The sequence below is a fragment of the Aythya marila genome, assembly GCF_965140915.1.
Source record: "Aythya marila genome assembly, chromosome: 5".
NCBI lineage: Eukaryota > Metazoa > Chordata > Aves > Anseriformes > Anatidae > Aythya > Aythya marila.
This window is the reverse complement of record NC_139046.1, coordinates 28,547,839-28,560,283: the sequence shown is the minus strand read 5'-3', so window position 1 is coordinate 28,560,283 and position 12,445 is coordinate 28,547,839. Positions and strand designations below refer to the sequence as shown.

General features: G+C 39.8%; 1 protein-coding gene across 4 annotated transcripts in view; it reads left to right on the top strand.

The window, feature by feature from the left end:
* The window catches only part of STON2 (stonin 2), a 78,454-nt gene extending 68,188 nt beyond the window's left edge, over positions 1 to 10,266 (top strand). For 2 of the 4 annotated variants that reach the window (XM_082761113.1, XM_082761112.1), the window contains 2 exons: positions 1,801 to 2,003; positions 3,170 to 7,458. In XM_082761113.1, coding sequence (XP_082617239.1) covers positions 1,801 to 2,003; positions 3,170 to 3,253 — 287 coding nt within the window. In that variant the 3' untranslated portion in view covers positions 3,254 to 7,458. Of the gene's footprint in view, positions 1 to 1,800; positions 2,004 to 3,169; positions 7,459 to 9,864 lie in introns of those variants that run through there. The other 2 variants (XR_014317570.1, XR_014317571.1) reach the window with 2 other exon arrangements.
* Positions 10,267 to 12,445: the final 2,179 nt, after the last annotated feature.

Here is a 12,445-nt window from a genome sequence, read left to right as displayed (position 1 = left end):
TAGAAAAGTGCATGTGTTAGAGCACCGAATCAGCCTGTTGAGCAAAGAGAAGGAATACAGAAGTTGTGCTTTGTGTGCCTCACACTCAGGACACCGATGAACGCTGATGTGCTCACTATTTTTGCTAGAGCTGAGCTAGAGGTGGAACTTCCTCTCTTAGTCAGTTCACTTGGTTGTCTGCCATGCTGATCTGGTTTAAATGAATAACTTCCATATTTTTCTGAGTGTTGTACATGGTCTTTTCTGTTAGTGGGTACTCCTGCTGGAAGAAATTAAATTATTGAAAAATTGCACTATTAAATGAATTGAAAAATAAATTCAGATATTCCTTGATATTTGACTTAATTCATCAGAGCAAAGCTAACTATTGGTTGCCAATGAGTGAACTCTGAACACAGGGGTTTTGAGCCAGAAGTGACTAATTTTTAGTCAACTTCATTATGCAGTGCCAGGCTGCAGTGATTCCCAGGTACATGCAGTGACACCCCTCTGTCCCATGACAGAGGATGACGTGAGCTCAAGAACTGGGAAGAAGCAAAAGCCCTGCGGTGTCGGTGGGCACAATGTTATCAGTGAGAGGCACAGCTGCTGCACAGGAGGCTGCTGCTAGCCTACATTTGCTGGGATCACCTTGAAGGTTGGCTGTGCTTTTTATCCACAAAAAGTGTGTGCTCCAGGTGTGAGAAGCTGGGAAGTGCTGTCAGAGAGACGTCCTAGCTCTCTCTAGGACCAGGGCAACTGAGTCAGTGCTGTGTTTGGGATAATTCATCCTGAAGAAATGCAGGTAATGGTGTTCTACAGCTTACAGTACCCAAGTTTTTATATCTGCCTGATACTGCATCCGCTCATTCATAATTTGACTGCGGCAGTGGATTTGATTGGATTTGATGCACAGACAAAAGTTTCTGATGCTTCCAGTTGTGAGAAAACTGTCTTAGAAATACCAAGTTCATTCTAGGTATAGGATTTACACCAGGTTAATTTATTTTTCCCAACCCTACTTTAAAAGTTAAGTGGGGTGTTGTGATGCCTAAGCCCTTTTCAGAGTGCTCACATCCTGTCAGGATGAGTAATACCTCAAAATCCTGCATCATGCTTTTCAATTTTAACTTTAATTTTAATTCTGTTTTAATTTTTAAACATCACTGATGCCCAGCAAAACAAAGGAAAAATATGATAGCAAAGATTATCAGTTACTGATGGTAGAGCTAAACATGATTACTTTGTCACCTTTTCATCTTTAATGATTAGCCATCTTGTGGTAGGTTAGAATAAGGAATAAACAGTTATTTCCAAGCTGTGCACAAATTAGCTTTTTGAACCCGGGAAAGTGAGTTAGTTTTATCCAGTATGTTTTCTTTCCCAATAAATGAGGATAACAGGTTCAAAAAATAAACATGAAATATCTGCCAAATCTGCCTTTACTTACTATCAATACGTGGCATCTTAGAAGGATGTGCCACAATGTGCTTAGTGTATTACATACACTGGGAGAATCAGAAGAGGGGTAATACCTTTTCCTATACTGCTTGATTTACATGTTAAGTTTTCACTCACTGAAAGCAAACTAGACTGATCGGCAGTCATTTTAGTGGTTTAATTTGTTTAATTGGTCTTGAAACTCCAAAGTATGAAGTTTCAATGGCATTGAAACAGGTAAGGTACTGTCCCTTGCCACAAACTAGTTCCTCCAGGCAGAACATCATTTTCTTGCTGTTTCATGACATTGCTTCCTCCTAGATGTGGTCTTTTCTGATCCAACCAACACAAATTTCATGTCTGTTTGCTCTCTTTTTCCAGCTTCTGGCCATCCTCACTGCTTCTTCTGTCACCTAGAGCTTGGCTCTGACCGGGAAGTGCCTTCCAGTTTTATCCGCTACGTAGATGTGGAATTCGACATGCCCACCACTTCTGCGTCCAAAGCCACGGTTCGGTCCATCTCTGTTGAGGACAAGACTGATGTGAGAAAGTGGGTCAACTATTCAGCACACTACAGTTACAAGGTAAAATTGAGTATTTGGCAATCACCATGGTTACTTTGCGTACTTCATTGTCTTGAAAAGTGTGGGCAGACAAATGAAATACCATAGGCAGATGAGGTGGGGATTTGGTACAAGTCAGGCTCTGTGCAGTTGCTACCCACGTGCAGCCTACTGATTCATGGCAGATAGGCAGTGGATTATCCCTCCGTGAAGGTGGACTAAACTTGGTTATGGTTGCTTTGTGAAAGAGCATGCAGACAGACAGTCAGTTCCTGGGAAGCAGCTGGTCAGCCAGGAGTGTGAACAAGGAGTTTTGCTGCTCTTTGTAGTAGCTGCAGTGGGAGTGCTAAAGTGGGAGTACTACAGCAGACAAAAGGATCACATTATTTCTGTGCTTAAATATTGCTTTTTCCTGCCTGCCCTAAGGAGATGAGCAGATGGGAAAATGCACGATGTATATACATGCCAAGAATCTCAGTATGCCAAATCTGCGTGGTAGCTGATCACTCAGCAGAGAAATTGGCATTCTACCTGCCTTTTTTAAGAGCAATGATGAGAGATAGTGAAAAAAATCTCAGGGCAAATATTTCTGATGTTAAATGCAATTTCATTTTTAGTAGTCACTTAAATTCCCTGGAGATGACATTTGATCTTCCTAAGTAAGTATCCCTTCTAAGAATTAAACATTGTATTATCCCTGAATTTTCAGAGGTATTGAAATTTAGAACACATAAGTAGATGTGCATTTTGCAAATGAATTTCTTTGCTTTCATCAAACACTTTTCAACGATCTTCGCAGAGTTTAAAACTGAGGCTGGTCTTCTGCTGTCACTTTGAAAGCCACTTAATCTTCTGCAGATTTGGTTCTGGGTTTGGATTCGAAGTACAGCTGGGGATGGTGATGAATATAAAATCACGTGAGACCAATTCTCTTCATGATATTGTCTCTTCTGGAAATGATGTCACGACATCATAAAACTATTGAATCATAAAACTGTCTGGATTCGACTTAAAACCATTATAGTAAATCAAATCCAGCTTTCCCTCCCCATTCTATTTCTCTTACAGGCCTCTCAGTTTACCAAGAGTTTCTTCACCTAAGCATTGACCGCTAAGAAAGATTTTTCAATCTTTTGTTTTTTTTTTTTTTCTCATTACCGGTGTTCTCCCTCTTTTTCCTCTGACAGGTAGAAATCGAGCAGAAAAAAAGCCTGAATGAGGATCTGAAGGGAGAAGATACTGCAAATCTCAACGAATGTGCCACACAGTGAAGGAAGATCAGTTTTCAAGTCCCAAGAGGGATGGTCAAATTAACAGACTCGGAAGAAAGGACTTGCAGGTTTTTTGTATTTTTCTTTTAAAGGTATGGAGTATTGCTTTTAAAATAATGCTCTGAAGAGTATTGTTTTTCTTCTTGATGATCTGTACTTTGAGAAGAAGCTCACCAGTGCTTTGTTTGGAGTGGACCCATGGGCTTTTGCTGGAACTATTTAAGTATATATCACCAATACTGTTGGTGTATTGACAGAGTGAGTTATTTCTCTTCTATGCTGCTTGGCTCAGTCATCAGCAGATTCACTTCCTTCTGAACAGCCAAAAAACCAACAGGGAATATCAAGTGAAAAATGATACAAAATCTAATTTCTGAAGTGGTCAACAGAATGAAAATCCTGAGCATCATTCTGGAGAATCAACAAACTGCCTTTTACACATGGTAAATGTCAGGCCGACGAACTACAGACAGTACAGCTAATCGTGTAGCTGTTCTTCTATTCACCCTTTCCTGCCTTGTTCTCTGAACTATGTTGTTGTTGTGCACATTTTTTGTGGGGTCTGGACAAGCTACAAGATAGCTTCTGCATTTTCTTTAAATTTTCATGTGTTAGTCTGGGCTGTTCTGTTATCTTGACTGAACATGGTTACAGCTGCTAGTAACAGGGAATGTGTGTTATAGTAGAGATGATACAGAAGGGACTTTGCTAAAATTAGATCATTCCTGCCTAGAAAGATTTAAGGGAAACATATTGTGGTTTGGTTTTGTTTTGTTTTCTTCTGTTTAGTTTTATGTTTTCGTGAAAGGGTAAGGTGGATGGTTATTGAAAATGTCAGAGTGCTATTACTTTAACAATGTTGTTTGCCTTCCCAGTACTCCTTGGAAGTCTGCCCTTGCTTGCAGCACAATATTGCTTTCATGTTCTATCTTTAACTGACAATGTTAGTAATTTTTGTGCAGCTATCTTTACAGAATCCCCATTAAGTGAGACACAAAATCTTTTTTTTTTTTTTAATGAGATGTTTAGATCTCCAACTAGCTGAAACTAGCAGCAAGTTTTAAACCTTCTTTCTAACTAAAAATGCAGAAGGCAAAAATCACTTATTCATATATATATTTTCAGAAAAAAAATTCAGATAAGAGTGTTTTAAACACCTATTTTTTGTAGTTGTTTCCATGGCTTGCATAATATTTTGTCTCAAAGTAGTTTAAATGTGAAGAAAAAAAAGTAATTTATTAAAACATTTATCTTTTGAAAGATTACTACTGACTTTAACATCACAAATTTGGAAAGTCTTGGCAAAGTAATTTAAAATCATAATGAATTCAAAAGCATTTTTAATAAATTTATAGGTTTATTTTATTTTACATTTCATATTAAAGAAAATTAATATTCACCCCTGGTTTACTACTTTCACTGTGATTCCTATAAAAATCACTGCAGTGCTAAAGTCCCAAATAAAACATAAGATTAGCTATATGAGTCTATAACTGGTAGTGGTAGAATTTAAAACAAATTATAGGGAATTCCTAAATGCCTTTTTGTATGCACCTGAAGTTCAGGCCTAGATCAACCTACTGATAAATATTTAGACAGCCATGTTGCTGCACAACCTCTGGCAAAGGTACACTGCTGTAAATACATAAAGTCTCGGTCCTTCTAGGGTTTCTTCATAAGCATATAATCTTACTGAAGCCCAGAGACCTCCTCTGAGCACACCATCTACTACTAAGTATTTGCAACGTCTTTTTATAAATTGAAAATGATATTAACTTTTATGAAGCATTTTGAGATCCATGGATGAAAATAATTGATAAAGTGCTAAGAATTATTTATTAAATAATAATGTATAAAGGTTGTGAAATATCTGACAGCACAGAGCTGAATTCATGACTGATTCTCAGCTCTGCAACCACTAGCTGTGATGAGTTTCATGGCAACTCCACTCTACAAAATTCACTCTACATTTCAAAGACATTCAAAGAACTTCTGGGTATATTTCCTGGTTTTCACTGCTGCTCCTAGTGTACATTTTCTGAAAAGGACTGGCAAGAAACCTAACAAGGTAAAACTGAATGTGTTCTGAGATGTTGCTGAGTAAGTGTGAGATGTTTTGTGAACGAACCAGTTATGATCTGCAGACAGAGTATAAGAATCCTTTGCCTTTTTTCCCCCAGATCCTGAAAACACAAATAATTAATAGCAAATAAGCAAAATTATGTTGTACTCCTTAATGAATGGGGAAAAAAAATCAAAGGAATATATTTTTCCATCTCTGTTGAATTCCAAACTATTCAATCTCTATCATACTCCAACCACAGACTATTTCTGCCCCAACAGTTGAAGGATTAACATACTGGAGTTCTGTGGATTTACTCCATTTCTCTTCTTCATCACTGATTCTTTCTTTTGTCAGTTCAAGGTTAAGGAATTAAGGTAAGAGTATGGGCCTGACTCTAATTTCTCTTACGTAGTGAGTTCTATGACAAAGGCATCTCTCCCAAGCCTAATGGGGTTACGCAGACAAAACTGGAAGATTGTATAGTAAAAAGCTATATTAATTCATTTTGATCTCTGGATCATATCTTTGTGATGTTCCTGCCACTGAATTTTCAAGAGCATGAATTTTTGAGGTATGAATACCACAGCCAGAGTTTCCAAAGATCTTACTTCCTATCAAGGCACTAGTGTAAGCAGTTGGATTTTTTCAAAAGAGCACTAACAACCAAAATCTTTAGAAAATGTAACATTGATACCACCAAGTGTCACCACTCAAAGCTTTTTGCCATCCAGCCCAATTATGAGAGTTGAGCATTTGAACACTAAGCTCCTAAATGCCCTTGTTGAGGCTTCCACTGTTCTTGCTTGATTAAACAGTGCCAGTTCTTTGGTGTTAGATACTGCCACTGTACGAACTTCATGTATATGAACTGCATGCTCTTCATGCACAGCAGTAATTTGGACAGACTGCTGTTGGAGGTGAGAGGAAAGGAACTTTTGTCAGTTTTAGAGTAGCAGAACTGGTTTAGATGGTTTAGATACAAGAGAGGCCTGTAGTGGGGGTGATTTATTTTTATTTATTGTTTAATCTTGGGGAAGAATCTTTTTAAATATTTTCCATTTAACACTCCTTTTGATACAGATATAATCGCTGTCTTTGGTTTATTTGAAAGCTTTGTAGTATTCAAACACTCCATGCGGGAAATGTGCCTTCAAGGTAAGCATACATTTACTCCCTGAAGCTTATTCCCACTTTGAACCTTCCTTCTATATCTCATTACAATTTTGATTCACTTTGTACTCTGGTAAGACTTGAGGTATTGCAGGGAATTTTGTCTAGAAAAATAAACTGAAATGGTCTTTGATCACAAGGGGTAAAGATGAACATCATCTCCAGGCAGCTGAGCTTATTTTAGTGAACTCTTTTTGCATTTATTAACTATGGATACTCTGCTAGCAAAGGAAAATGGGTAAATTTGAGATATTACAAGTTACAGAAATAATTGTAACTGACTGATATTTTTATCCTTTCAAGTATTTTATTTAGACTCAAATTTAGTCATCCTATGAAGGAGACAGATTTTAGGTTCTTCATTGTAGCAGCATCATAAGAAACATCACAGAAATAGTTTACCTTTTCTGGTGGGTTGCTGGCTGACATATTGGCATGACATCCAAGACCTGTTGGTCTACCTGTCCAAATGACTTAGTAGCTGCTAAAACTCCCTCTTGGTCATTCGACTCCCAGGACTGAGAACAATTTCATGCATATGAGCTTGAAAGCAATAAGAAAAGGTGTACATGTACAAAGTTCAGCCTGGGGGTAATTATTCTGTCTGTTGCTTGCATGAAACTCTCAGTAATTTCTTTGGCTCTTGAATGAGCACAAAATAATCAAGGCCCTGACAGGTGACCTCTGTTCCAGAGGTTGAAAAATTCCTGTCTGTGACTCTTAGCAGCCCTTTCTGTAGCTGTACTCATCTCCAGAACTGGTCTGTGCAGAACACAGATCACTTACAGTACTTACCCCCCTTCTGCCAAGAAGTTAACCCTACTTCATGTGTTGGCTGAGATACAACAGCTACATGTAATACAATTCTGAGATCACAGAATTTTCTGTGATAACAGGTGTTGTTGTTCCTAGACTTCTTGTTTTGTTCAGCCATCCACCCATCCATCCATCCACCCACCCATCCGTCCTACCCTCCCTCCCTCCCACTCTCTCTCCCTCCCTCTCTCTCTCTACTTGCAGTTCATTCTTTGCACTATTGACATTGATTGGTTTGATTATTTTGTAATATGTTACTACCTTTTTTTTTTTTTTTTTGTAAAATAAGGAAGTCTATACACTGGCTGACTTTGTAGAATTGGTTTGTTTTTTCTTTTTATTTTATGAGTTGAAATGGGATGTAATGTTTTGTTTGAACTATGGGAAAACTTAAATAAATGTTAAGATGAAACAGCATATCCACATTTTCAATATGAAATTGAAGTTCTATGTAGTTTGTGCTGTATAGCCTGATAACTCAGTACCAGTCCTCTTAAATTCAGAGGAGGAAGTGTTTTGAATGGTATAAGGAAGGACGTCAATTAGAAGTAACGGGATTGTTTACAGAAATTATATTATTTCATCTGATCACCCAGACTAAAAGATAAACTGCAAACAAAAGGAAGCAGGCCTAGAGCATGACAACAAACATGTAACAACAACATGACAACAAACTTATAACACAAACCATGCAATATAGCAGAGAATCCAACACTTTGAACGTAGCTGTCCTAAAAACAGCTAGAGAATTGGAGCTTCTGCTCAGTGCTCATCTTAAGCTTCTGCTCTCTAACTGCTAAAGCCATGAGTGGAAGGGCAATGTCTTCTTGTGATCAGAATATCTTTTTGCAAAGCAAGAATAAGGTCTAAATACCTCTGGTATGACCTTTTGTGTTCTTTCAAATTTGAATAAGCCATATATCATTTCATACATTTTTCCACTTCTCTGAACATCACTTTCTCAAAAGCACTCCCTGAATCAGACTGAAGAGCTGGGCAGTCTCATTGACCAAAGAAAATCAGACGCCCATCATAAGGGCTGCTCAGATTATTGCTCTGAGCCCAATATGTTCTCCATAGTGTATGCCTCAGTACAACTCATGGTTAGTAAGTCCATCATTTTAGGTGATCCTGCTTGGCAGGGAGCTTGGACTAGATGATCTTCAGAGGTCCCTTCCAACCTCAACCATTCTGTGATTCTGCGATTTTACAACATAAGAAAATGGAGGCACACAATGAAAGATTCCTCATGCTCATTATTCAAGAGTAAATCAACCAGAAGAAAGAAGAAAGTTAAATGGGAAAGTTCAGGAACTGTTCGTAATAGCAGTTTATTTACTATTATTCAGATATTCAGTGACATTTGGAAGGGGTAGTATCAAATTGGGAAGGTAGGATTAGACTAACTGTCATAGCTTCATAATATAAAAAATGGATAAATAAAAGGGGAGAGAAAAAAAAAAAAGTTTGAAACCATGCAGCTCAAAGTTCCTTGGCAGTAATGCAGTCCTTCAAGGCAAGCCAAAATATGGCCCTACAAGAGATGGAGACCTCAGAGTGCCAGCGCAAAGTGTACCTAAACAAAAGACATCACTGGAGTGAGATAGGGCAATTTGGAGGGAAAAAGCACCAGAGCTTTCTTTCAGCTGCTCTTAGTTGCCATGACTGCCCTTAGCATCTAACTCAAATATGTTGTCCATTTATGAGTAGGACAAAACCTGCTGAAGGTTAGCTGAGGTAAAGCAAAAGATAAAGAAGCAGCCCATTGTTTCGCATCCAGAAGCCTGCTGCAGCTTAAGTGCAGTTCTGTGTCACAGCAGATGTGCCTGAAACACAAAGCTCACAAGTATCAGAAAAAAAAACTCATGTCCACAGGATTAGAAGCCTAACAGAAGCCTGCCACCAAAAAATAATAACAATATATATTTTTTTATTTAAAAAAAAAAAAAAGTAGATGCAATCATATGGAATCATATTCAAACACTGAATATGGATGATGTATTTTTCAATCCTGACTGATGGAGAGGGGTGACTGTAGCAGAGCCTGCAGCCGTGTTGGGATGCAAGGGTTGGGGCAGGCTGGTCCTGCTCTGGTCCAGGACCCTGCTCCCAGCTGCTACTGCCCCAGGTGCTGCAGATAAACCAGGAGCAACCAATGTAGCCTGAGGTGTTTCTGAAGACAGAGGATGAATACAGTGTGAATACAGCTGAAAGTAATTTCCAAATGGGAGAGCCTCTTTTGTAGAGGTTTGCTGTATGCAGAACAGAAAAACAAAGATGTACTTCTTTGTGTGGAAGCTGAGAAACTTGTTAGGGTACAGTCAGTTCAGCAGTTGTATTAGTACAGATAGTACTTAGATGGAAAGGGGATAAGCTGGGAAAACTGCATGTCAGCTCCCAAATGCAGGCAGAGCTGTCGGGGAGTTCTGTCTTTTGGTCAAGAGAAACAAAAGCAAAATTGCGGCCAGTTTTCAACCAAGAGATGAATAGAGAGAGACAGCTTCCTCTGTCTCCACCTCCGTCTGAATCAAAATCTTGTCTGAACTGCATCAGTGTGCAGGATTATTTTTTTTTCTCCACAGGCTGTTCTCTCCACCCTTTGCACAGGAGGAAGAAACGTCCCTGGCAGACAGGAGGTGACATTTGGTGTGAGAGGAGCAACCAGTGGAGTGTGGGTGGCAAAACAGGGTGCATTGAAGTTGCAACCTCAACAGACAGAAACATGCAGCGATACCTCACACAGTCCAGTGATGAGTCAGGAACTACCAAAAAAAATGTGACTTGAGGAGTCATGGTTTGCAAACACCGCTATTGGGAACAAAGGGAAAAAACAGTCCACAAATAAATAAATAAATTAATTAATTAATTAAAAAAAAATAGACTGGGAGGCTTGTGAATAAATGTAATTGGGTTTGGAACTGAGCCACAATGTCAAAATCAGTTGTCGAATTGCATCATGACAGAGAATCAGAAACACATGGGGTGCTGAAACCATGATCGGGCTGTGGCCCAGCAGGCGGTGGGGTTGAGGTGTGTGTCCTGCCTACAGCCGTGGCCTGCAGTTCTGAAGGGTGAGGGGGCCGGTGACCGGGCCTGCCGCCCAGGCCCTGAGGGACTGTTGCTCTCTGCTGGTCACTGCGGGTGCCGGCCTGCTGCCCCAACTGCTGGCCAGCCACCGAGGGAGCCTCAGTGAAGAGCGATTCTCACTGGATTTCAGAGTTTGGCCCTTTGTGAGACATGGCAAATCAGTCGGGCCCAGGTTTTCAAAATGGGGCATAAGTACCTCAGTCTGCTTTGTGCTTAGCTTAGAAAAGGCCAACAGAGAGATTTTTCAGTGGTGCTGACAGCTCTTTTCACCAGAGCAGTCCTTGCCTGTCAGCCCAGGCATGCGCAGTCAGGCTGGGCATTAAAAGCACAGACTGCAGCAGCCATCGCCAGCAGCCTGAGCAGTATGGGCTTCAAAAGCTGGGGCCTGCAACTGTTCTGGAAAATGGATAGTGAGTCTTTCAGCCCTACTGAAAGACTGAGCTTAAATTTATGTTCATAAGGCACTTTAAATATCTCCAACTAAAAAAAGGGCATCTTGTGAAAGGATAACTATTACTACTGTCTATTTAACACCAAAGTTATACATGTGTGTTGTATAGGCACATAGCTAGTTGTATAGCACAGAGGTGCCTTGTGTGGTGGAAGGGCCAGCAGTGCCATGTTTTTATTTTCCCAGCACTCTTTAGGAAGACAGACGCCCTTCCCTGATGCATACCAGTAGGATTAGGTCCAAACCTGGGCAGCCAAGCTCAGTGATCCCATCAGCAAACCCCCAGCAGCTGCTGCCTCAGCCTGGAATTACCAGGATTCCCAGGAGCTCTTATAAATTTGTATGAAAGATTCATAAGTACAGCTACAGCTCAGCTCCTGTGCATGCCTCAAACTGCCTCTGCCTTGACACAACTAAATAGCCAAAGCCAACCTGGATTTTCAAGCCAAGCATTTTCCTGCATTCTCCCTCCCGAGGAGTCTCATCTGCTGTTGTATTGACAATAAACATTGTACATTATAAACTTGCTCAGTGGTTAGGGCCCTATGTTGGTGATAAGCAAATGGCTCCCCTTTTCTCCTTGTCTGAGGCTACCTGGAGGGAAGGACAAGCAGCTCTCCTCCTGCCAGAGGTGGAGTCAGTTCAAGACAGAACAAGAGCGAGGGAAGACTTTGAGGGCTCAGAGTGCTGGCTGGGTTTGTCAAACCTTGACTGCAGTTTCTGCAGCTGTTGAGTAAATTATGGAAATAGTCCTTGAAGCAGGAACTAGAATCCAGACCTGCCCTCTGCCTTCAGACATATCTTTCTCTGCTGAGCTCGCTGAACCTGGAAGTCTTTCTGCACATTCGAAGTACTTGGGGTAAGTAATGGCACCGTTTGAGGACAGTACCTTAACTGTTCACTGAGGTGCAAAGGAAATACAAGTGTTTAAATACATCCTTCTGCTGTATTTTCTAAGAAGTAATTTGTTATACAAAGTCTTCTACTTAAAGTACAATGGTCTTTCTGTATTAGAGCCTGGCAATAATACAACCATATGCCTTTGAAATAAATGCCTTATAGCATGGGGGCTGTTTTTCTTCACAGCACCCACACGAAAATTGGTTTCAGCTTGTCATAAAGTAATTTCTTAGCTATTTTTTAGGTTTAATTAAAAGATGTACTAGTCACCAATTTTCAGTTTACATTGATCATTTGGCAAATTGGGCATTATGAAACTACTTTTATAGAAGTCACAGACAACAATCATTGCTCTCAAAGAGAGTGCTATTGAAAAATTTTAGCAAAAAGAGGGAAATTTTGAAAACATTTCTCTGACTTGTTTGTTTGTTTGTTTTCTGCTGGAGTTAGTATACTAGCATAGGAGTTCTCCTGCCTCCCTCTTGTGGCTACGTTTTTATTCTCAACTTGGAAAAGGAACAATTGCAGTGCAGCCACAGAGTTCATGATAGTTACCCTTCTGATACAAGCCTACTGCTTTATTTTGCTAGAAAAGCCCCACTCTGTTGGGAATATCCCAAACAAAATTTTTCTGCCTAAGGGAGAGATTCTTTTTCACTTTCATGTGGAAACAACTGAACACGTTTGATAAAATCAGTGGTAA